Here is a 26,793-nt window from a genome sequence, read left to right as displayed (position 1 = left end):
AATTCTGTTAAATAGATTTCCAATGAGGCTTACTATGTCGAAGAAAATATTCCCATAACCACAGATTAGGCTACCTATTTAGCCTACCACTTTTTGAGTTCACGGTGGTAGTCATTGAGCTTATTAAAGCATTTGCCAAAAACCCAGTAGGCTACCTAAACTGAATCTTATATCCTAAATTGTTACAAATTACATATGCGTGGTGACAGAATAACAATACAGACGACGAAATCTGCAAACTGCATTTTTTGTTCATATGTATTCAACATAATGGTAGTTAAGCCATGTTATAACACTTGACTAAAACTTTTTCGATCATTTTAGCTTATTACAGTGGGTAGTTTCACCAGCAACCAACATACTGCAAATGAAGCACACACATCCTCTATGCATGTTGGTGAGCGTGCAACAAATAAGAACACAATTTCTTTGGCCCATTGTTTACTGCTTAGTGCAGTGTTAAATCAATTTCTGAATGGCGATCAGAACCCGGAATACGTTGAACAGATGAATCCAGTTCACACGTAAGCTTACCATAGCTTAAATTTAATTTTATCAAAATTTTAAAACATGATCTTTTCACAAAAAAAGAAATTCTTTATGGTATTCTTTTCCCAAAACTTTCAGAAGTAAGGAAAATAAGTCTCGAAACATTATTACCTCTTAAAGTTTACAAATTCCCATAAAACATACGCCAATGCATTAATTACATTCTCAACCAAGCCGAAATAATACCCTTTTTTTTCAATTTACACAGTAATATACCGTATTTTGTTTAAATCGCATAAAACCGAAATGCATATGACCTAATATTACGTACCTAAACAAAGTATCGTTTCTATATAAATTTAAAAGCGGAATGCATGGAAAATTTTGTTGAGGTAGGTTGGAATGTTGTAGCAGGTACACTCATAACTTCAAATCAAAAACCAAAGAAAATTAAAAAAAAATTTGAAGAAACCACCGAGTATTCTTTGGATATGGTGTGTTTTTCTGAAAAGTGTTTAGATTCAGGGGCCCAAGAATTTCATTGGTAGGCTCAAATTATCTTTTCAGCGGCCCTGTACACAGGAAATTATTTTGAATCTAACAGGTCAGATGGGGGATCATTTGCAGTTGCTAAAGTCGAGAGCCTACAAACAGCTAAATGACTTTCAACCTCTGATAAAATACTACTAATAAATATCATATAACACACATTCATGCACCACATCCATAACGACCTACTGTACAAACATCAGGCCAGCGTGATCGATCATGACTAGAGACCAATGTAACTTCCATTTTGAACTCAACTTTATAACCCTTTAAAACGATAGTTTTGAGAATCCAAATTGTCAAGATGTGATCATTGAATCTCAAATCACTGCAAAACTCCTAGTTTCACTATGCAAAAAATAACAAAACTTTCCCCATTGGCAGTGTCAGATGCTCTTCGAATTTCCAGCACAAGTGCAAAAATCTATTGGTAAGAGTAGCACAAAAAGCAGCTTAGAATCACAAAAAAGTACATGAAGACTATCCGCTACTCAAACCATCAACTCATACTCGTAACTCTGACTTCTATCGAGCGTAGCAGAGGTCTCCAGTCAAATGCTTGCACGTTAGCATGGCATGTGTAATTGTGTATACAGTATAGTAGGGTGGGTCGAAATTTGGACTGTTGCTCCGATTTCATTGCTGCAAACTTTCTTTCTTGCGAATAGTCATAGAACGACATTCCTGAAAGTTTGAGCTTGATCGGACATCGTCTTCATTTCCAGAAATTGCGATTTATAAAGTTACCTGAAGCGATTTTTTCGAGGCTTGAAAATACATTGTTTTTAATAGGGAGTTGTTTTCACGAGATTTGAAAACGTCATACCTTATTGTAAAAAGACGATTTATGCGTCAACCGATTCAATATAATTAGGAGAATCCAATTCATTGTGTACTGACTCTGAAAAATGATGACGTCAGAAATGACGTCATTAAACAGTAATTTTCAAATAGCCATACATGCTTCATCTCTAAGTTATATGATAAATGAATTGATGTACTTTCCAAACATAAACATCATGCTGGTACTTGATGGCGCCATTGATGACGTCACCTACATTATTAAATTACATCTCAGTATGATGGCTTCTGGAAAATATTGCGTGTTTGTGATAGATAATGGGTAGTTAACAATTAGTTATGATTCACTTGCTTCTAAATAACAATATTGCTCTTTAAAGATTTGTTCCACACTGCCTTTCCGGGTGTACAAGATAGGCATTCTTTTTAACATATTTCAACGCAATGTGTCGAATTTTATCAGGCAAAAGTGAACACCACTGCAATGATTTAGGGATGCTTTGGCCCGTCTTGGTACAATGGGTTAACATTTTATATCGAACCAACATGGAGCATATTGAATGACTTTATTGCGCAACAATTATTTTCAAGTTTTCTGCAATGTCACTTGGCAATTTGTGATCACTGATGCATAGTTTGCAACAACATGAAGCAAAAGTTAGCCACCGCAAATGATTTAACGCCCCAATCTTTGCGTACATCAGGTTAGATGAAACATAGCCATTCCTAATGGCATTGGTAATCTCGTACAGATACCGTTGATCAGTCGATAGATCTTTTACTATGTGCTCCGGTAACAAACGATTTCCTGGCCTCATCTTCACAGGCATAAAAGAAGGATTGACTTCTTCAAATTCGACTCTACTTAGAAGCTTCCCTATGGGCCATTTAAATGATCTGTCACCACTGGTAAGTTCACCTAATGTGTGCAACATGCATATAAACCAACTCACTCGATGACCAAGGCGTTGTTCCAGTCCAGTTATCACACCTGATTTAAACCCAGTGTTTACATTCAGGGAATTACACCAAACTACTTTGACACAATGCACCATATTATATTTTTTGATACAGTCCATGAGAGCATTTGTAATATCTTCAGCTGTTCCTGATATTGGACTGACAGCAGTTAAATACTGATTTCCAGGTTGCTGAATAACATTGAGTTTTCTTCGCAAACAAAAATCCTGCCACCTGTTCTTGATGCTATCTTAACAGTTTCATCTTAATAATGTAGGTGACGTCATCAATTACGCCATCAAATGCCAGCATTACGTTTATGTTTGGAAAGTACATCAATTCATTATCATATAACTTAGAGATGAAGCATGTAGGATCATCACTATTTTCATCAGTTTTATCGCTATTTGCAAATTACTGTTTAATGACGTCATTGCTGACTTCATCATTTTTCGGAGTCAGTCCAAAATGAATTGGATTCTCCTAATCGTATTGAATCTGTTGACGCATAAATCATGTTTTTAAAATAAGAATTAAGTAAGGTATGAAGTTTTCAAATCTCGTGAAAACAACTCCCTATTAAAAACAATGCATTTTCAAACCTCGAAAAAATCGCTTCAGGTAACTTTATAAATCGCGATTTCTGGAAATGAAGACGATGTCCGATCAAGCTCAAACTTTCAGGAATGTCGTTCTATGACTATTCGCAAGAAAGAAAGTTTGCAGCAATTAAATCGGAGAAAAAGTCCAAATTTCGACCCACCCTATTATGTAGCCATTGATCACATCACACAGCATACATAAATCAATACACGGTCAATTTGCAGGTTGACAAATGTGATACAGATAATATGACACAAAAAGAAAATATACTGAAAGGGAAGTCTTGCCACAGTCGTACTCAGTGTTTTTTTAAGGTGTTTTGGGGGACCGAAACGGTCCCCCAAATTTCTCCAGCGGTTTCCCAAAATTTGGACTTGCAACTACAGTAGAAAAGTAATGGTTGTTTCTCGCTATGTCTTGTCGATAATACGAATATAGCCTACGATCAATAGTTCATGTCCGGAAAAAAGAATAAGTGGACTCATGGCCACCTGGAGATGCGGCCTGATTTGTCACATTTTGCAGATTTTGATTACAGCTACTGCTAGTGCTTGACTGACATTTTTTGAGATGTTTTTACTTTTTGGGGTTTCCTAATGACATAAAAGCTTTTTGTTGCATTGGGGAAGCAATAGCAAATGAGAAAAAGTAAGTGGAAAAACGCAAAATCAGACTGTTATTGAAAATTAACAGTCTGACTAAAATCTTCGAAATCAAATTTTCTTTGTTTTTCAACATGTGGGGATGTTAAAACCTATTGTGTCATCTGGGAAAAAGAATAAAGAAAGCTTAAAAATCTAATTTTTAGAAAAATTTATTTAAACGTTCGCCCAAAGTTAGAAAAACCCGGAAATTTCTGCAAAATGTGACAAATCAGGCCGTATCTTTAGGTGGATATGGTGGAGGTACAGCTAACAGCTGAATCAAAGAGTCATTCATAAAAGAAGTGCACCTTCGATACTCATCAATGTTTATATCTGATTTATGGCGCATAATGATCAGTTTTTACGTGTGGAAACATAACAAGCAAAAGCCAACAAGCACGCTTTGTTTGATTGTGCAGCAAACTTGTTTGGCGGCCGAGTTGGGCAGGCTGTTTGGTCGCTGTCACAATCATTTAAGCTGTGCCTTGTCGAATAATTCATTTTATGTTGCGTTGATTGTATGTAGTTATGGCTATTTTTTGGTATTTAAATGAAACACTTGTGGTCTCTTAAAACTACTTAGCGGTCACCCAAACCAAACCTTAAAAAAAAACCTGGTCGTACTACCAGTTCCAAATCTTAATCAAAAAGAAACTAGTTGCAACACTGTTGAAACGAGACGTTTGTCTTGGCAAAACCATTCCGCAGCGAGTAGTCTACAACGATGGCTTGTTTTTACATGATTACACAGCACCCGCTGTCCTCTTGGGGGTTTTCGTCTTGTGCATCATGGACCTGAAAAGTGAAAACACACACGATTACGAAGCAGCACACCTGATGACTAAAGTTACCAAAAGAAATTCACTTTCGTGTGTATTTTTCTTTCGGGTTTTAAGGGTGGCATGAAATACGTGTATTATAAACTGGTGAAAGAAGAAACGACCAAAATGACTTCGAGAACAAAATTTTGAAGAAATGCAGCAAAATACAAACAAGCTGAGCTATCGGAAGAGCTGAGGAAATGCTTTGGTTAAGATTTTAGATTCAGGGAAATGAAACTAGTTGTGTTTTTGACTCATTTGTCACATTAGACAGGTTATGATTCACTGATCTGGAATGCAGTCAAAACTTTTTAAGGCTTTATCTGACTAGTCCAGTTAATTTTTAAATCATGTAAAGATACTGGTCGAAGCTTATATAATAAGTTGTAAACCATGTAAAGATACTGGCCGAAGCATGTAAGTTGTAACGATGTGTAGAAAATTAGAGAGATCAAGAATGGACAGTCCATTGGAGTAGTAGTAGTTTTAAATCAGGTGACGTCCCAGTTGCCGAAGGTGGCCGGATCCCCCTCCAAGTGCCGCAATCGCTTTCACACCCTGTCTCCACATCGATTTGTCTAACGCGTCCTCTCTTGTCAAGTTAACTTGCTGCTTTCTCACTCAACTTGCCTTTACCACGTTTTTTAGGGTCTTCCTTGTTTCCTACAACCCTCCAATCGCAACTCCACCGCTCTTCTCAAAACATCCTTTTCATCCCTTCTTAACACATGCCCGTACCACATCACTTCATTCACCTTTGTAAACTTATCAACATTCTCATTGAACCCAAGCAAGTTCATAAGTTCCTCGGTATTCCTTTTGTCAATCAGTTTGTGTGGCGAAGAAGATAAAGGTTCTTACGAAGAAAAAGTGGAGTTCAGTTAACAGTAACGAAATGTCCCTAGGTTGGGCCTATGACATTTTACCGCTATCGGACTAAAAGACGTTTCGCTAGCAACAAAATCGGTCATTCATTTTTACAGAATGCCGACGTTGAATCAATGCAAAAACGACGGATTTTGTTGTCTGGTTGATCGATGTCAAAAAATTTCTATTTCACGACGATATTGTATTCGATCATACGCGCCGACTTCCGGGGGGGCCGGGGGGCGGCGCCCCCCGTAAATTTATGGTTGAGGGGCAACAAAAATGGTTATTACAAGTGGTGTTTCAAAGATAAAACACTTCGCGAAAGAGATTTAGATCATTTAAACGGACTTAAAGAATGCCGAAATCGAAATATAGCCTACGTTGCTCTTGCCCGCAAAACAGCAGTTGATCGCATGGCTTTCTCATACGGTATGGACATTTCAAAGTAGATGGTAGAGTAACTTACGCTGCTGGAATAGTCACATAACTATTCACTGCAATATTAAGTAAACCAGCTAAATTAGACGCGCTCATTTCAACGAGGTCTTCCCGCTGTGAGATCAATTATGATTCAACAGAACGCTTTGTTTTGTTCGCGATGTGTGAGAATTAAATCGAAAACCGATAAAAGAAAAGGTGTTTAATGGTCTTGGTCGCATATATTGCCTGCATTAACGACGTCTCTTACCGCTATTATCACCTAGCTAACCTGACATCATTGTTTTATGTGGCCGCTAAGGTTTAACATCGACTTCCACGATCATGGAATGTTACGTAATTAGAACGATTATATCCTACACGCAAAAATAAAAAAATTAATCTCTTAAAACAGCTCTTTCCGCTGTTTTGTCTCGTGAGCTTTGTATATTGCTCAACAAGTGTATAAAGTTTAAAGTTGACAAGAAATCATTAAATTTGAAAATTAAGTTTGAATCACTGCAAATAATCGTATATAGTCATATTCAAAACTTTTAGTTCGGCCGACGCCATTACACACTCCATAATCTACGTCGGCAATGATTTTGTCGCAGCAAAAATGCGTTCATTTTGAAAACTGCCGAGCTTGTCCCGTGTATAAGTTGAACCTGTCTTTTTGAGGTGAAAATCACTTGCGAACATCTCGACCTATACTCGAGTATATACGGGATTCGATAAAAGACTGTAAAGACTTTCGATAAAAAACATAAGAAAAAACGCTTCGCCGTTGTTAACGCTTTGAAGGTAAGTAATTAGCAAAACGAGCGAAACGAAGCTAATAAAACTGATAGCAGGTTTCCACTCTGCTTGAGATCATGATTTTTTGCGTTTTATTTCGTAATATATAACTTCACTGTCTTGATCGTTGGAAATAAATCGGCTTGTTTTCCAACTGTTCCAATTATGAGCCAACAATATCAAAATTTTTACGACTAGGCTTACTGCATGCGTAAAACTAATCGTTTCAAGCAGCGGTTCTAATAAATTCGGTTTGCGACCTAGGTGTCAATATAAACAAAACACTAAGCTTAATCAAAGACTATTTTATTTGAGTAAAATAGCGTTATGATTATGACGTCATCACCTTTCTCGCCCCCCAAGGTTTTTTGAAAAGTCGGCGCCTATGTAATTCGATTGCTCAGTTTTAAAGAACTCTGCTTGAATACGTGACTTAAAAATATAGGCCTAACATTATAGCGACCGACTTACAGCATTTGCATTGACAGCACGAGCTAGGGTTCTTGTTAATTCATTCTCGCGCACCCTGCGTTGTTGAATCTAAACAAAAAAATGTAGGTTCTCGTCATACCACATGACTAGGGAGCTGTGTTCAGAAAACTAGTGCAAACCGCTACTGCCACAGCAAACTCGCAGCATCAGGCTAACACAGGTTGTTGGTATGTACATTGTGAAGTAAGCAACGATCATTATGTTAAAAGCAAAACTCAATCTATTGCAAAGAAAACATATATAGTTGAACTGTTGATCGTATTAAGCGGCAAGCAGACAATATGGCTGAGTTTAGCTTCCAGTACTAAAAAGATCCTCTTTGAAAAACAATTTTTAAGATACTCCACACATGCAAACAACAAGAACAACAACACTGACAATTAATCACACAAATAAAAACATCTAATACTTTACATCAGACGTTTCGTTGAATTGCAAAAGGTGTCACTAAAGAACATAAGAAATTCGTTTAATGTTAAGGCTGCATAGCATCAGACTAGTAAGATATATCATAACCTGCCAAAAAATTCCACAAAGCTGGTTTAGCTACAAACCAGCATTTAGTATGTATGACAAGTTTTGTTGCTTAAAAAAATATGAACAGTTTAGTTAATGCACACGACAGGTGAGTTCGAGGTAAAAGAATTTCCTTACGTTTAGCAGCAGAGCTTCGATGAAGCGATCACGGTCCCCGCTTTCAAGCATGGCAACTTCCAGTCTCTGTTCAGCTAATATTTGGCCGGCTTCAGCGCGGATTCCTCTTTGCCGAGCATCGCCCAGCTAAAAGTACAATTAGTGTCACAGCAGCCATTCTAATGACAACTTATTACGAGCCGACTCTGCAAAAAAAAAGAATCACGTGACAATGACGTAACGTTCATTGAGTGAGACAAAGAGGATATCAATTTTCCGGCGGGTGATTGTCGGTTACGTAGTGAAACCGTCTCAAACGCAACAATTGGCCCAACAACAACACGTGTCTAAAAATGAAATTTGATCAACAGTCAAAAGACCAATTGTTTGCTTTTTCAAGTAAGCTCTTAGAATACCATCAAAAACTCACGCTACTCAATCTCTCTGGAGAAACTCCATATCAAATCAACAAACAAAACAGTGCTTCAACTATTTTCTACTAATTTTCATACTTGCGCCTCGAGCTGATGAATTGTATCTTCAGCTTCCTGCAGTCGCACTTGGACACCAGCAAGGACACCTTCATAAACATCGCGATGACGACGATGGAGTCTCTGCCAAAATCAATTATTAAATATGAAATAAAAACTGAAACCTATTCCCAGGCATGTTCTTTTCCCTGTTACGTAAGTCAACGTGACGATTGGTGAAAATTGGTTTAACTGATAAAACCCATGCAGGTTAAAAGTATATATAACAAAGCGACATCTGAGGGATACAAGCTCGATTTAATGAAAAACAAACAGCAGGCCTTAAAACTCGTGTTTTTTTCCGGCAGCCATCGTGGCCTATCGAAAGCTCTTTCTCGGCGGCCAAATCTGCGCGCTTGGAGGCCAAAATACAAATAACGATACAACAAGTACGTAAATAGAATTAAACTTGCCACAATGCTAAAATGATCACTTAGCGTTGTTGAAGTTTGAGCGACGTCCTGCAATAGAATCGTTGTACCACGCAATAACTGCTTTATCGCGATTGTAATCCGCTATTGCGGGACCATCTAACGACACTAAATTGTTTCAACTGCTCACAGCTCAGTAAATTGTTTCAACTGCATACCGCCTTTCATAAAACCTGACCATTTATTCCGTTATGATGTCACCATTTAGCGTGTGAAGTCACTAACACACAGCGGGAACATTTCTCAACTATGAAGACACGTGTTTTCCCCTCGGATGTCAACTAACCTAGTTCTCCTTTTTAACAACGATTCAATGTCCGACAACATTGAATTGATATAAAAACGATATAAAAACGAAAAAACAAAAGTGATGGTGAGTGGAGCAGAAGGAACAGTTGTTGAGAGCAAAGTAGATCCCTGTGGAATATGTGGCAAGAGAGTGAAAAATTCAATGCAATGCAAGGAATGTGGAAAGTGGGTACATGCAAGATGTGCTAATGTCAAGAGAGCCGCAACAAGATTGGCAAAGTGTTTTGTTTGTGGGAAATGCAGTAAAGGAAGGAATGAAGTGGAAGGCCATGATGATGAGTTCTGCCATGGCATCGAAACAGTGACATACTTCTGTTATCTGGGTGATCGGATAAATGGAAGTGGTGGATGTGAAGCAGCGGTGACAACAAGGGCAAGATTGGGCTGGGCAAAGTTCAGGGAATGTGGGGAAATGTTGTATGGCAGAAAATTTTCACTAAGGATGAAAGGAAAAGTATATCGGAGCTGTGTGCGGCCTGCAATGCTATATGGTAGCGAGACATGGGTATTGAGAGAGAGTGAACTGGCAATCCTAAGAACGGAAAGGTCAATGGTGAGAGCAATGTGTGGGGTGAAAACGAGAAGGGAAAAAAGGACTGAAGAATTGTTGGATATGCTAGAGATGAGAGAGACCATAAACCAAATGGCAAGGGAAAATGGAGTAAGATGGTATGGACATGTGATAAGGAGGGAAGAAGGAAGTTTTCTTAGGAAGGCACTAGATCTAAAGGTGGATGGGAAGAGGAAACGCGGTCGTCCAAGAAGAACGTGGAAACAACAAGTGAAGGATGAATTTAAAAAAGTCGGACTGAAGGAGGAAGATGCAAGGGACAGGGTGAAATGGAGAAAAGGGATTAAAACAATTGCTGAGCGGAAACAATCGGCCACCCCCACTAGTGGGGAACAAACCGACGATGGATTATGATGAATACTGCCAGCCGATGTAAATTAGCACTTCGGATTAACACTTTGTTAAAATAAACGTCGGGAATTGCAAACAAGACTTACAGCGCTGGTGATCGCAGCTAGATATATTCCATATATAGCCTACTATAGCAAATGTTCCCGCGCAATACAACAGTGGTGATTATGACGCGCTGACCTAATTCTGCGTCACTCTTTGATACGGTACTACATGTTTTCGACATTTAAGCCACGATCATTCTATTGCGAAATTAAATAATTGGCTAGAAGAAACCGGCGGCCAAACTTGGCCGACTGAGGAGGTAGCACTACCCTGCGATTACAAATGCAATACAACAGAAGCATTGAAGGGACATCTATAAAACAGTCATCGAGCCCGAGGTAGCTGCTTCCCTTATTTGGCATGTCGATAAGTGTCTTGCCAAGACACAGCCGCGTGTTCTGGAGGGGTGTCGAACCGACGACCGTTGCACAGATGTTCTCACCACTGACCACACCAACCGGCAACAGGGTAATGAAATAATAAACTGTTTGCTACGGGACACCATTCCCAAGATTATGCTACAAAATTTGACATGAGTGAAGCATCAGGAAGTAAAATAGTTTAAAATAGTATATAAAATAATTTAAAAATAGCTTATAGTTTAATGTAAAATAGTTTACACAAGAAAACATAACACTAGACTCCCCAGGTTATGCCACAAAATTTGACATAAGTGATGACTTAAAATACGATAGCTAACACAAAAAAACATAAAACTAAAAATAATTTAAAACAAAATACACGTCCTTACATTTTGTCTCCCCAACTCGTCCACCTGGACCTCTAGGACAGCGTTGTTGACCAATCTTTGATCAGGAGAAGCTTGATGATTACGTCCTCTAATATCCACCAACTCCGCACGAACGTCTGCTATGTCTTGCGTGAGAGAAGTCACCTGTCCATTTAAAGCCTCATTTGCTCTTTGAAGTTCCCTTGTTGCTTCCAGAGCTTCGTCCCTTTGTTGCCTAGCAACTGTAGCTTCATATTCTGTTTCTGTGACAGCTTCTTCCATCTGCTCTCTGGAGACCATAAACTGTGCTTGAGCTTCTGCGAGAGCTGTCTCTTGTTCTTCACGAACTCTATCTGCTTCCCGTCGAATACGTTGATAATAACCATCAATATGATCCTAAACAGATTGAAGTAATTAATTGTAAAGCTTAGACCTCAATTGTTAGCTGACGACGTTATTAAAGTACATATATACACACACGTCAATAAAAAGAAGTTCACAGAATGTTCATTATCCCACTTACATTGTTAATGCAGTATAACATAATATTCATAAAATGAATGAAAGTATCTAACTGGAAATAATGAGCATGAAAATCCAAAAAAAAAATACGCATTAAAAAATAAAAAGGCAGAAATTGTTTGATATGTATCACGCGTCACGCAAGAAAAACTTAAATGAATTGCTTCATCATTGACGTTAGCCAACACAAACGGGTGAGAATGAGATAAAACACGTAGGCTACAGCGGGTCAAGATTAATTGAAGATAGTTAGTGTTGGAGCCTGTTTTCATGAAAAAAAGTTGGTAGCGATGTTGGTTCTATTTTGGTTCGTTGTTGCCAATGACAACGAATAAACAAATTATCAAGTTACTTTCTTTTTACGTTGTATGCACCACAACTAACCGTGCTTCAAATAAGATACCTTGTGAATAGTTGCAGGCAAAACTTTGCATCGCATACCAGTATTTTTGAAATCACGGAGGCCCACTTACAATAGCGTACGTTTTAGATAATATTTCCAGCAAAATGACAACTTATTTAATTCGATGAAACGCACTCAGTTAATAAACTACCGATACCTGCTGTGCTTCAGTAAAAGCCAACACATCACTGGAAATTGACATGGTTCTTATTTGAGCTTTCAATTCCTCAATTTCCTTTTCACACTTTTTAATCTGGATGACTTTTTTCTGGTAAAACTTTTGCCATCGAAAATTCATCTCGGTCAGCTGTAGCAAACTCATACTTTAACACACAAGCAAGCAGGTTAACATGATTAAGAGGCAGACTGCCCACTACACAGACACACAGTACACATTGGTAACGCCGAATGATGACTTTTCTTGTCCACGATGCTGATAACATTTATTTCTTGTAACTTCAGATATAAACTAGGCTCAAAATATAGAGTTTTCAATCAAAAACAAAACAACAGAGAATATGATGTATTGCTTCCACTTTACAATGACGTGTATGTTGTAATTGGCCAAAAATCACAAAATAAAAAATATTTCAATAGAATCTGGTTATATAGCAACAAAACATCACGTCATGAACTAAATTACACGCAATATTTTCTGACAATGCATGAATTATTGAATTAATCGTAATTTAAAAGTGAAATAAAAGTATGATTACTTGTTTAATGGTAGCTTCCTCTCCCTTCACTTTCTTTTCTCTCTGCTTCAAATCTGAATTTTGTTGGCTTAAGTTTGGATGGTTATGGGGTTCCTGCAAATAAATATTACAATCAGCATTGAAGACATTACGGCATCTTATAAAATACAATATTTTAACTTAATAATCCTGTTAACCTTCAAACACAACACTTCATGGCTGTAACCAATTAACCATGACCTGATGAAACAAGTAACATTTAACACATTATTCTTCATTGCAACATAGTAATTAATAAAGAACAAATTAGTAATACAGCCAGTGGAAAAATAAAACACAAAACAGTGGCTATGCCCAATTTCAAAATTAGAGATCTATTTCCATTAAGCTATCTTGTAAATCTGATGTAGGTTGAGTAACTCACTGGTCAAACAACATAGCTAAAATATCATAGCAATTGAAAACAAAAAAAGGCATAAAGATTTAGTGACATTGAAAAAGTCTCCAACCTGAAGTTGTGTGACATGGGAGCCATCAGTATAAGGTCGATCTATTCCGTGCTGGCGAAGACTTTCAACTTGCTCTTTCAAGTGACTGATTTCCTCAACTTGTGATTCACAAGTACCTGTCATCTGTTGTATTTGGTTGGTGCGATCATCTAATTGTGCTTGGATATGGTGTAGCTCTTCAGTGACATCATTTAACTGCGCTTCAGCACGCTGCAATTGCTCACTACGTTCATTCAATTGCGAGTGAGCGGCTTGGAATTCAAGAGTAAGATTTACCAACTCGGATTGATCAGAATCCACAGTTGCTTGAGCGACAACATCACGGCTTCCAATTCCATTTTTGTTTCCAGAAGCCTCGCTATCATTTTCTGCTGCAGGAGGTGATTCCTAAATGTTAGCATTTTTCATTTAAAGTTTGTTTAATTAACAATTACGCATTATACAGATTTACCAATACAAGTCATAAAGCAAACATATGATTAGCATGGTTTGGAATGAGACAGAGGCATGGAACATAAACCTAGTGGATGGGACACAATGGCTGGTCTTAATTTTTTTGCATTCCTTCAGTTTAAACTACATTGGAAATTGTCATAAATTGTAAATACTGTTGGCTTAAGAATTTAGAACAGTTTATCTGAGGCACACAGCATGTCGCATGACTATTTTTCCCGCTGTCAACATGCTGTGAATATAGGCTACTCAAATATAGTGAAACCAGCCAGTATTTTTTAAGTTAAAAAAAAAAACGAACCAGTGATAAAGCATTTAATCAAAAAAACTAATGTCGGCTAGACTTGATAAATTGGTAGTCTTGATCAAAACTATAATAATGCTACAAGGCCTGTAACCATAAATAACTGCACACCCCTGGGATAAGAGTGACCAACAAATAGACAAGTAGTACCGCACTGACAAGTTTAAATAATTAAGACAGGACAGGCAAGACCAAGATCACATAACTGAGATAGAAAACAAGAGTTATATATATAATATATATTAGGGTGGCTCTTAAAATTGAGTTTTTGAATTTTGCTTGGGACACCCTTTCAAATGGTGAGGTTGTCAGAAAAAATAACTCTTGCAAATTCTTTTTTAATTTGAAGTTGATTTAGGGGTGGCCCTCCCCCCTAAAGTTCTGTGCCCTCCCTCGAAATACCAAATCTGCGTATCTTGAAAACCACTTGAGCTAGAGATACGGTTTTTGTGTTGAAAGATGCAGAAAACATGGTTTTCTATCTGCTTTCTGGACATTGAATGCATCTATCTTGAGTAGAAAAGCAGTTATTTAGAAAAAACGCATTTGACCAAATCTTGATTTTACAACCTTTTTTGTGACCACGAAACCGTCTACAAAATTTCGTTTTTTTTCTTAATTTTTGCACCTTAGAGGGAACACTGGTAACGATATTCATTTCAAAATGTATATAATTCTGGTCAGTACTGCAAGAAGCGATATTATCGACAATATTTTACATATTGCCTTGCGTATCGTGACAGGATGTCTGCGACCTACACCATCGGACAATTTCCCTGTCCTTGCAGGCAGCCAACCAGCTGAGTTTCGTCGCAAAGAAGCCATCCTGTCTCCTTCTCGCCGCACTACGAATCCCAACCACTTACTCCACTCAAGTCTCTACGAGTCTGTGAGCGAGCAATCAAACATCCTCGGCAACTGAAATCGAGACATCCATTTGTATGTGACGCACAACTCCTGATGAAAACCGCTGAAGACCAATCCATCAGCGCGGCTACCTGGGAGGACAACAAATGGAGTTCAGAGTGGAAGAAGAACTCCTCAAGACTCTAAAGTTTTATCTCTGACACCAGCCCCCCCCATCCAACTGGAATGCATAATTTGCCAAGGAAGGCCCGGGTGCGGCTCAACCGCCTGCGTACTGGGCTACTGGAGATAGACTATTCCGCTCCAACATGCACAAATGGGGGATGGCTCCATCCGCATTCTGTGAGTGTGGCAAACTGGGTTTTTTTTTCGCTGAGACTTTTTGGTCATTTGTCCGAAATAACTTGGAAAAATTCGGTCATTTTTTATTTATTTCAGTCATTTTTGGTCATAGATAGACAATTGACTAGTAGATTCTATTTGAATAAGGAATTATTGATGTTTTTCAGACCCTTCTGATGATCCGTTTGAGGTGAAACAGGCTGTTAAGAATTCAGATAGTAATACAGTAACTATATTTTGGTTTAGACAATTGACTATATATTTTTTCGGACATTTTAACCAAATTGACTATATTTTTTTCGGACATTTTGCTAAAAAATCGGTCAATGACCGATAAATGACCGAAAAAAAAACCCAGGTGGCAAAGAGGAACAAACCACAGACCACACCATCTGTAACTGCGCCAAATGGTGTGCGTGGTCTGCTTGAACTGGACAACGAATCAATGCAATTGCTGCACGACACCTGCTCAAGCATCTAAACCGCATCGCCACTGCCCAAGGGTGGTAAAAGACCGGAATGGCCCGTTTCGGTGAGTCCGATTCGGTTAGTCCGATTCGGTGAGTCCGGTCCCTTAACGGGGATTTTTTCAATTTTTTTTTAAATTATCGGGTACCGTAGCCTAATTATCATTGCCGTTTTAGGGTTAGGGGTTTGGGTTAGGGGTTAGAAGTTAGGAACTCACCGAATCGGACTCACCGAATAGTAGCAGACCCCTAAAAGACAGAGCCCCTTGACCCCTGGAGTAACAAAGAAGGTTTAAACGAAGAAGAATCGACATTCGACAATATTGTTCTTGTTGGAATTTGAAAACAGTTTCCTGTTACTCATCTTCAGTTAAGAGTTTGTTAAACTCCTGGATTAGACAGAGCAACTCCTCTCTCTGCTCCGTCATTCACTACTGAAAGTCCCTTCGCCATGTGTAAAGCTTGAATAAATGCACCATCTTCAGTCCAATGAGTAGGATCCTTTGAAAGTATAGTTATTGCTTCATCTTCACCCAACAGCTGAAGAAGCCATTTTGAATTAGAGGTGCAATACTGTTCTAGACCCTTATTGCTAAGAAACGCCTCTACTTTGATGCTTGGTCTCCTTGGTGGACGTTCTGCTGTTTCATCTAACATGGTAGTCACCATTAGCTTTTTACTTTCCACAGACAATCGAGAGTCAAACAAGGCTAGTCCAACCATTTCTTCAGACAGATACCATAAATGCAGACCAAGCTTTTTGCATAAATCGCCTTCGCCATCCAACAAGTGCGATGCATAGCACCTGAAGCTTCAAAGTGGATTCCACGCTCAGGAGTTTCTCCAAGGAATATGACAAAAAACGGGCATTTTAGCTATGCATGAATACATAAAAGTTTAGGAATAATTATTCCGTTTATTGCTTTACCAGTTTTACAGGTTAGTTTATGAAATTTGTTTATTGAATAGCTTGGGCTACAAAACTTGTTTAGCACTGTTTTGTGCTAGAATACCAAAAACAGTTTTTTTTCTAAATATATAACTGCTTTTCTACTCAAGATAGACGCAATCACTGTTCAGAAAGCAGATAGGAAACCATGCTTTCTGCATCTTTTGACATAAAAACCGTATCTCTAGCTCAAGCAGTTTTTGAGATATGCAGATTTGGTATTTTGGAGGAGGGCGCAAAACTTTAGGGGGGGATGGCCACCTCTAAATCAATTTCAAATTCAAAAAATTTTTGCAGGAGTTATTTTTTCTGACAACCTCACCTTTTAAAAGGGTGTCCCACACAAAATTCAAATTTTTTCCACTTTTTGCCAAATAAGAGCCACCCTAATATATATTTCATGAAGCTCAGACTGCATTCAGGAATCAGCACCAAAAAGAAGTTTAGTTTTATATAAATAGATTGAGTTTTGGTAAAATAGTTCAGATCAATCATAATTAGGGTGGTTCAAAAAAAAATTAATAGGGTGGTTAAAATAGTTCGCTTTTTGTTTTCATTTGAAAAAAAAAACTGGCAAATAATATGAAAAAAATGGTGTTTTTAGAGTTTAAGTATATCAATATTAAATAGGTTAGGTAGTCACGTACAAGCGTTGGAACTGAATCATGATCAGTACTGCATGATGAAGAGGAAACTTCTATTTCCTTTCCATAAGATGGAAATAGTTCACCGTTTTGTCTAAAAATATGAAGTTCAGTAAACAGTTGAGTCATTGATTCATGGAAAACACCAAACATCATTTGTGATCAGCAAACTGACAGTAAACAATTAAACAGTATAAACACCCATCAGAAAAGTTTCTTAAATCTGCTTATAATAATGAAATCCTGGATGGTACGTAATATGATCTTACATTAATATAATTAATGATTAGACCCTTGATTGGCAAGCTTGTGAATTTAGTCAAAAAGATCAAAGTTCAAAGTGCCATGCCTCATAAAATGTTGGTCCAATTGAGGTTAAATTTTAGATTTGGTACTTTTCTTGCAAGCATAATTTGTGCCTAGTTTCAGAACATGTTCTTTTTTTTAGTTAAATTAATATGAAATGACACCTAGGGATTACTGAAGTTAACAATTTTTCAGGGCTTGGATAGTTGGATATGTTATCAATATAAATAAGTACAGTACACCAAAATTTGTTTTGGCCATTCAGGATTCTTTTCATTAAGTTTGATCGCCAGGTCAACATTAGTCAAAACATTTTGTGTCAATAAAATTCACTAGAAAATGACCCTGCAGCTGCATAAACATCACCACTAGAAATGTAAATTATGAGCGATTCCTCTTAAAAAGTTGAGTACATTGCGATTTTCATAGTCTTCTACAATGGTTGCAATGCGAGCTGAACCGGAATGGCCCGTTTCGGCGAGTCCGATTCGGTTAGTCCGATTCGGTGAGTCCGATCTCTTAACGGGGAATTTTTTCAATTTTTTTTTAAAATTATTGGGTACCGTAGCCTAATTATCATTGCCGTTTTAGGGTTAGGGGTAGAAGTTAGGAACTCACTGAATCGGACTCACCGCATAGTAGCAGACCCGAGCTGAACAGTCCTGATAGCGTTTTTGGGCGGTGGTGCAGGAAATTCTGCAACCATTTGGTTAATTGTTACCGTTGCTAAAGCCTGCTCGCTCTTTGATGCGTCCATAAACTTCCAAACATTTGGATGGCAAGCAGTAATTCTATTACACGATCAATCGATCATGCATGATCCATAGACTGGCCCAAAAAAAATAAAAATCGGAAATGTCATGCTCCACAAGCATTTTCTTGTTGCATTTAACCTAAAACTTACTCCTGCCATTTTTTTTTCCGATTTGAAGAATGTTTGGAGGTAACTCATAACTTTACATTTTAGGGGAAATAGGCGGATTTACGAAATTTAATGAATTTCCAGAATTTTAACAAAACTTTCATTTATTTTTAGCTGTTTAGTATATTTGAAATTTATGAGGATAATATTTTATTCTGTGTTTGATCATGCCATCCAAAACTAAAAGTTCTCCAGAAATTTGGATGCTGGGGCATTTTCAAGAAGATATTACCTTTTCCAAATTATCGACAAATAAAGAGGTTCTTCGGAAATTTATGTTTCATCATCAAGAGAAAGGCCTGTGTATATAGGTGAAAGTGCTAAAGTTATAGTAAATGCAACAGTTAGTTTCTGAAACAGGGCACGTATACCTACCCAAAGAATTGATTCTGCTGTCAGAAAATTTAACAAACTGCTCAAATATTATCATGCTTTAAAAGCCAACCAGCTCAAACAGGAATTATTCAAAGCCGATTTAGATAATCTATTTGATATCTCAGCAAAAAATTGGGAAACAACAATGTCAAATGAAAAAGACAAGAAATTCCTGCGTATGCAGCAGATTGATATCACTAGCTGCAGCACAGCATGGCTGGAATTGATAAAACTCTGGAACAAACAGGGTCACGTAAACGAATTCGAAGTAAGTAGAACACACAAAGGTGGTGCTGATATGAAGCAATACAGCATTACTACACTGTAAATTAGGGTGTTCCATTTTAACAAAAAATTTTGAACTTGCACTTGTAATAGTGATTATGAGATGAGATTTTTGGTCAAACGAAGTATCCTTTTTAAATGTTTGACCAACTTTAACTTTTTGAGGTCCCACAACCCCCTTGAAATTTAGAGAAATACCCCCTCGGTAGACATAAAATTCAAATGTTAAAATGATCATAACTTCTGGTTTGAATGTAGTAGAACCATCATCTTTTCATTAATTCTGCATGGTTTTTCATGCTGAACAAGATTACATGGTTTTTAAGGTCTTAGAGTGATTTAAAAAAAAACAACAATTTTTTGCAAATTTTAAAAAAAATTACAATACTGTATTTCGCGGCATATAAGACAACCCGTTCTATAAGACGACCCTGTTTTACAGCCATAAAAAAGCTTGTTGTAGACGATGACATGCAAAATATCTTGTGTGTAATTTCTGACAGTAGGCCTAACTGCAGTTAACACAGCCTCAAAAAAAAAATAGTGACGAGAATCGTGAAATATTGCAATCAGAAATATGGCCATGATGTAATATCGCTTGAATGTTTGTATCATTGCATTGAGCTGCTGTTAGGAGAGGTCATAACAGTTATTGATGGAAACACAAAATCACTGGATCTTTTAAGTGATGGAGCTGTGTTTAATTTCATTAGTCAACTAGCAAAAAATCACTTAATGGTTGATACACTACACAATTACAGAGATTGGCTGCTTTAATAAAGCCATCAGAGAAAAGCAAAAAAATTCTTATCCAATCTTTGGGAAAGATAGCAACATCAACTCCAGGCAACAAATCCATAATAGCTGATAAGCTTCACTCTTATTCCTAAGTTGTGCAACATTCCAGGATATTCTTAATGAGTTGAAACAATACTTGTTCGTTGTACAGGAGGCTGTCCATCATGCTCGCTGGTTGACCAAGGCCAGTGGCTATCTTCGTATTTTACTTTTTAGACCATTTGCACTCAATGCCACTCAACTTGCTGGATTAAGGTCCATCAGCCAATTTATAGTTGATGTGTATGCTCCAATGTTCATTTTAATTTTTTTTCACCCCAGTGCTGTAAACGGACCAGCCATCACACTTCTCAATAGAGATTTTGATGGCAGCGTCTGATCATGCTATTATGTAAAGTATGCGATGCGAAGTTTTATCAGGCATGGCAGCTTGTGGGTTTCCCCAAAAACGGTAACCCTGGCATCTCATTCTGATGAACCACCAACTTTGCCAGAAAACGTCAGCAAGATTGCAAAAAAGCTAATAGAGACCAAAAAACTGAGTCAATGCGGATGCATGGAGATCGTTCAAAAACAATCAGATGAAGAGTGAAAGAAACAATGTGTCATCGAAAAACGAGTCAAGGATAGCAGAGATGATGATGATAAATTAGACAAGACTGGCAATGATATTCGCCAATATGTGGTTGCAATGATGCAATAAGAATGCATGTTTAGTTATGGTTTAGCATGTTGCAAGTTTCATACGAAAATTTAGTACGTTATCGTGAATGTTTTACATTAACTTTGGGGTCATTCCATGTCAACTCAACAGGGTGTGCAAGCTCGACCCTCTTAGATTTTATTGAAATTCACACTAAAGTTTCATATTGATGTATAATGAACACAAAAGAAATTTCAGCTCATTATCTCAACACGTTTAGAAAGTACAGCCCTTCAAAGTCACCAAGGTCCCTCAAAATACGTTCGCATGTAAATTTTCCTCCATGTTTGGGTCTTCACAACTTTTTATGTAAAGCATTTACAAATCTGAAATTTGGTATTCTGATTAAGAAGCAGCCCTAGTTTTCATATCTACCATCAAAATTGCTAATTTCAAATTAGTTTTAGATATAGAACCTTTCAAAAATTGAAATTTTTTACATTTGAAAAAATTACATCAATTTTTGATGTCCGCTATCTCCCAAACCAATAGTCCCAGAACTACCATTTTGCATGTCATTACTCCATACTAGTTGGTAATTAACCCCCATGAAACTGACACCAAACAAATGTAAAATTATTAAAGTTTGGAGGGTGCAAAGATGAAGCCCGAGCAAAAAAGCTCAAAATGCGCCATCTTGTGGTTAATATTTGACCCTGTGGACAGTCATTCAGGAAGTTGAAACTTTCAGAAAAAAATCTTCTTTGCCTAAGCTATAAACAGTTCAAGTTTCAAATATGTAACCCAACTCCTTCAATAGTAAATGCAGCTGTGAAATCATGAGCTTGGCCATCACATGCAAAAGTCTCGGGGGTGTGAGGTAGTTCTGGCTTACTTGGCAAACATGAAAATGTTTTGAATTTTGCTGAGGACACCCTTTTAAATGGTGAGGTTGTCAGAAAAAATAACTCCTTTAAAACATTTTTGAATTTGAAATTGATTTAGGGGTGGCCCTCTTCCCCTGAAGTTCTGCGCCCTCCCCCAAAATATCAAATCTTCATATCTCAAAAACTGCTGGAGCTAGAGATACAGTTTTTGTGTCAAAAGATTCAGAAAACATGATTTCCTATCTGCTTTCTGAACAGTGATTGTGCCTATCTTGAGTAGAAAAGCAGTTATTTAAAAAAAAAAACTGTTTTGCATATTATAGCACAAAACAGCGCTGAACAAGTATTGTGATCCAAGTTATTCAATACACACAAAGTTCATAAACTAACTTGTATAACTGGTTAGTTTAAAGATAAAAATAAAACTAAACAAACAAGCAAGCAAACAAAGAAAAAACAAAACAAATGAATCAGTAATAGGTAGTAGCACAAAGATGAATCTGCAGTGTGGATTTGTGAGTATTCCTGAGTATGATGAGAAAAGTATAGCGTAACCTACTTTCTGCATTATTGGATGAAATACAATGCAATAACAATTCATATACTATATAACTGATATCAGCAATGCCAGCAACTAAAAATAGACAAAATGCTTAAATGAAATAATAAAGTTTGCGGTCTCTTTATTGTTTTGACAGGTAGCATTTTTATATTTACATACATCACAATGGTGAAAGGAATTCCATCAAGACACAATTACAATGCTACATGCGGTAAAAAAACAGTAGTAAGTTCAAAACAATGCAAGAAAAAGTCTCAACTCGCTGCAATAACTAAGTCAAAACAGGAGAGTTGTATTGTTTCATGTTTTTGTGAATCTCTGCTATTTACTGTTGACTTTTTAAAGTCATAGCATAACCATCACAACGGGTAGATAGCTTGGCTTTTCCGTGCTTGAGCATAATTATCTTTAAAGCCTTGCTCCATAGCGCATTGAGCTGGTAACAGTAAAATAAAGCAGCATTAACACAACAAAGCAAGTATGGTACCGTAGTTAGCAAAGCACGTTCAACAGTATGAGGCAAAGAATATTGTATATACAGCAAAATAATATAACCCCGTAAATGTACAGGATATATTTGTCACAGGACATCCCCGGCCAGGAATAATAACAAAAATTAACACTGAGATTTGCAAGTCAGAACATCTTACATAAGACTTAAACATTGGAAGCAAAGTAACGGACACAAAAGCTTGTGGCAAGTCATTAGCCTACAATTTATTTGCAGTGTGATGGCAAAATATTCATAATTCGATCATAGTCCATTGTGTTTAATCTACACTGTCTGCCACCATGCCCTTGCAACTGTAGAGGACTTATTCTACACAAAATATTCAGAAATGGAACCCAGTACTCATTCTTGAGTATTGTGGCCAAGAGAGCATCTTCTGCTGTGATGCTGCTACTACCTATTACTGATTCATTTGTTTTGTTTTTTCTTTGTTTGCTTGCTTGTTTGTTTAGTTTCATTTTTATCTTGAAACTAACCAGTTATACAAGTTAGTTTATGAACTTTGTGTGTATTGTATAACTTGGATCACAATACTTGTTCAGCGCTGTTTTGTGCCAGAATACCCAAAACAGTTTTTTTTTTAAATAACTGCTTTTCTACTCATGATAGGCACAATCACTGTTCAGAAAGCAGATAGGAAATCATGTTTTCTGCATCTTTTGACACAAAAACTGTATCTCTAACTCCAGCAGTTTTTGAGATATGAAGATTTGGTATTTTGGGGGAGGGCGCAGAACTTCAGGGGGAGAGGGCCACCCCTAAATCAATTTCAAATTCAAAAATGTTTTAAAGGAGTTATTTTTTCTGACAACCTCACCATTTAAAAGGGTGTCCTCAGCAAAATTCAAAACATTTTCATGTTTGCCAAGTAAGCCAGAACTACCTCACACCCCCGAGACTTTTGCATGTGATGGCCAAGCTCATGATTTCACAGCTGCATTTACTATTGAAGGAGTTGGGTTACATATTTGAAACTTGAACTGTTTATAGCTTAGGCAAAGAAGATTTTTTTCTGAAAGTTTCAACTTCCTGAATGACTGTCCACAGGGTCAAATATTAACCACAAGATGGCGCATTTTGAGCTTTTTTGCTCGGGCTTCATCTTTGCACCCTCCAAACTTCAATAATTTCACATTTGTTTGGTGTTAGTTTCATGGGGGTTAATTACCAACTAGTATGGAGTAATGATATGCAAAATGGTAGTTCTGGGACTATTGGTTTGGGAGATAGCGGACATCAAAAATTGATGTAATTTATTCAAATGTTAAAAATTTCAATTTTTGAAAGGTTCTATATCTAAAACTAATTTGAAATTAGCAATTTTGATGGTAGATATGAAAACTAGGGCTGCTTCTTAATCAGAATACCAAATTTCAGATTTGTAAATGCTTCACATGAAAAGTTGTGAAGACCCAAACATGGAGGAAAATTTACATGCGAACGTATTTTGAGGGACCTTGGTGACTTTGAAGGGCTGTAATTTCTAAACGTCTTGAGATAACAAGCTGAAATTTTTTTTGTGTTCATTATACATCAATATGAAACTTTAGTGTGAATTTCAATAAAATCTAAGAGGGTCGAGCTTGCACTTTTCCAAAAACCTGTTGAGTTGACATGGAATGACCCTTTGGTTAGTCTTTTGTGTTTTCTTATCTTGTGTTTTCTCAGTTACTTTCTAATGAATGCCATTTTCAAGTTTTGTTTCAAAAAAATATCAAAATCTACTTTTTTGCAATTTTTAAAAAATTACTTTTATTTTCATTTTATTTTAGGACTTTAAAAACCATGTAATCTTGTTTAGCATGAAAAATTATGCAGAATTAATGAAAAGATGATGGTTTTATTACATTCTAACCAGAAGTTATGACCATTCAAACATTTGACTTTTATGTCTAACTAGGGGGTATTTTTCTATATTTTAAGGGGGGTGTTGGACCTCAAAAGATTGGAGTTGGTCAAAAATTTAAAAAGGATACGTCGTTTGACCAAAAATCCCATCATAATCACTATTACAAAAAAACTTTTTCGAAATGGAACACCCTACTGTAAATACAGTGCAGTGTTTACTTTCTTGCAAAAAATTAGTTAAGTTTATCCTATTTTGTTTTTGTGACAGCTTTGTTCAACACAAGTTGTTTGATTTTTGGTAAAAAACTACTAAACTGATTATGTACATTCACAACAACATATAGTTATGAAACACAATTCAGTGTACAGTTGGTTTTGACGTTTCATAGGTCAGCCATTGTAGTGGGTTAGTTTCATTGCTTCTTGGGCAGACTAGTATGTGGCATTACGTCCGAAGTGAAAAGAGATATATATATAACTGTCATTATAAACAAAAAATGCTCTAAGGGATCAAAAACGTTCTACAACATAATATATAGACAAACTGACGAATAGCAGAAGTGAATATAGGCGAACTCGAATGCACTTACAAAATTGGAATTTCGCCAGGACTACAAACAAAAAAAATGAACTATATATACATATATATATAAGTGAATTGTCGATATAGCCAAAGTCAATACAGGCGATTTCTACTAAAAACTTGATAACACTCAGGTCTCGAAAGTGAAGTCGGGCAGGCGGCCATGGCCGAGATTAACCTACAAAAGCCGACATTTTGTCCGCCGGGTATCACCCTTCCGTCGGCCGCATTTGTCCAACATGAAGTTCCGAGAAAATTTTACGCAAGCGGCCTTGTGAATAAAGTACTTTGCCACTTATAATCACAAAGGATTAAAAAGCAGTCAAAGCACCTGATAAATCACAATACACACTGTCTAATGTCTATGCTTGAACTGTTAACATTATTGATTGACCAAGCAGCTGATGTCCCACGATAAGCAGGACACAAGTGACATTACAATATACTTTATTGATGTGATAAATCAGAACAGAAAGGAGTGAAAGCCAGTCAGAGCAGAAGTGCCAGATGGTGTAAAAAATAGGCCACCAGATTTCGAAAATCTGGTGAAATTTGAAATGATTCATGTCGGAGTTCCGATGACGGCCATGTGCTTGGCCAGTGGCCACTGAACAGCTTGCTTCAGTCGGACACATTTAGCAGCCGGAAAAAATTGTTTCGAGGCCTGATACTAGTATTTAGATCGGAATGGCCCGATTCGGTGAGTTTCCTATTCGGTGAGAGCCTGTTTCGGTGAGAGCCCTATCCGGTGAGTTTTTTTTTTAAATTATTGCGCGCCGTAGCCTAATTATCATTGCCGTTATAGGGTTAGGGGATAGGGGTTAGGGGTTTGGGCTTTTTTGGGGTTTGAAAGTTTTGGGTTTTTGGGGGTTGGGGGTTTTGGGGTTTTTCGGTGGTTTCTGTGTTTTTTTTTGGGAGTTTTGGGTTTTTTTGGGGGTTTGGGTTTTTGGGGTTTGGATTTGGGGGTTAGGGGTTTTAATTAGGCTACGGTACCCGATAATTTTCAAAAAAAAATTTAAAAAAATCACCGAATAGGGCTCTCACCGAAAAAGGCTCTCACCGAATCGGACTCACCGAATAGTAGCAGACCCATTTAGATAAGGTAACACTTGTTCCATAGAGCCAGTTGCAAAAAACAACAACAAAAAATTAAAAACAGAAATTTTAGGTTAGTCACATTATAAACTTTTAAGCAACTTCTGTTGTACTATATGTATGCAACAATACGTACCTTGCAGTTTGTTGTCCAAAACTAGGATTCTCAGAATTTTTACAAAGCAAATCATAATCTTTGTAATGTAGATGAGAAAGAGATGTACATGCATGACTATGGAATTGTTCCACCGTTTTCAACACTTTGTTATAGAAATCCATTATTTTTTTGTCTTCTGAGTTTTCAGGATGCTGAGTGTTTTCCACATACTGAGGAATAATACTGCTTATTTCATTCAGCAACTCGTTTTTGTTTGGGATTTGGATGCAAGAGACCTCGTTTAAATTGGAGTCACTTTTACTCCTTCTTGTTTTGATCATAGATTTATCTGAAAGCAATCCCTTTCTTTTCAAAAGTCTTATTCTATCAGCAGATAAGGATGAATCCATAAGGCATATTTCAGAATCTTGACGTGTAACCATTCTTCCTTTTTATTAAAAAAAGACTTAAACATGAAGAAAAATGAAGTACGGTACTACTTACTATTATTGAAAAAAATTATGAAGTCCTTTCAACAGAAACAAAACTGCATTACTTAAAATGTAAAGCTTTGGCATACGGTAATATGAAATGATCTTCGCCCTTCGTTTTCTAAGATGGCCAATTAGAGATACATTATTAAAAAAAGGCAGTGGCTATGTGACCGGCGCCGGTATTTGAA

At 37.1% G+C, this 26,793-nt stretch overlaps 1 protein-coding gene across 2 annotated transcripts; it reads right to left on the bottom strand.

Moving 5' to 3' along the window:
- Positions 1 to 255: 255 nt before the first annotated feature.
- LOC145767476 (uncharacterized) lies at positions 256 to 26,551 on the bottom strand. 2 transcript variants are annotated; one of them, XM_082579303.1, is made up of 10 exons: positions 26,151 to 26,551; positions 17,203 to 17,293; positions 13,174 to 13,560; positions 12,686 to 12,778; positions 12,127 to 12,276; positions 11,066 to 11,440; positions 8,590 to 8,691; positions 8,099 to 8,224; positions 7,424 to 7,492; positions 256 to 4,841 (listed from the first exon to the last, which is right to left on the bottom strand). In XM_082579303.1, exons 1-10 carry the CDS (start codon positions 26,519 to 26,521, stop codon positions 4,782 to 4,784), a joined length of 1,824 nt encoding a protein of 607 aa, XP_082435429.1. In that variant the 5' UTR covers positions 26,522 to 26,551; the 3' UTR covers positions 256 to 4,781. The 2 variants fall into 2 exon arrangements, with proteins under 2 accessions (XP_082435429.1, XP_082435430.1); XM_082579304.1 differs by lacking the exons at positions 256 to 4,841; positions 7,424 to 7,492 and having other exon boundaries at positions 8,105 to 8,283.
- Between the last annotated feature and the right edge of the window lie 242 nt (positions 26,552 to 26,793).

The sequence above is a fragment of the Aplidium turbinatum genome, chromosome 3, assembly GCF_918807975.1.
Source record: "Aplidium turbinatum chromosome 3, kaAplTurb1.1, whole genome shotgun sequence".
NCBI classification, from domain to species: Eukaryota; Metazoa; Chordata; class Ascidiacea; order Aplousobranchia; family Polyclinidae; genus Aplidium; species Aplidium turbinatum.
The sequence above is the reverse complement of the archived record's forward strand: the minus strand, read 5'-3'. Positions and strand labels throughout refer to the sequence as shown.

What these genes read in the sequence shown, in the direction of transcription:
- LOC145767476 (XM_082579303.1), bottom strand. Translation starts at nt 26,521, where the DNA reads ATGGATTCATCCTTATCTGCTGATAGAATAAGACTTTTGAAAAGAAAG. An exon ending in TTCATCAGCTCGAGGCGCAA is followed by an intron (nt 8,225 to 8,589) that starts GTATGAAAATTA and finishes TTGTACTTTTAG; the next exon opens with CTGGGCGATGCTCGGCAAAG. An exon ending in TCGAAGCTCTGCTGCTAAAC is followed by an intron (nt 7,493 to 8,098) that starts GTAAGGAAATTC and finishes TTTTTTGTTTAG; the next exon opens with ATTCAACAACGCAGGGTGCG.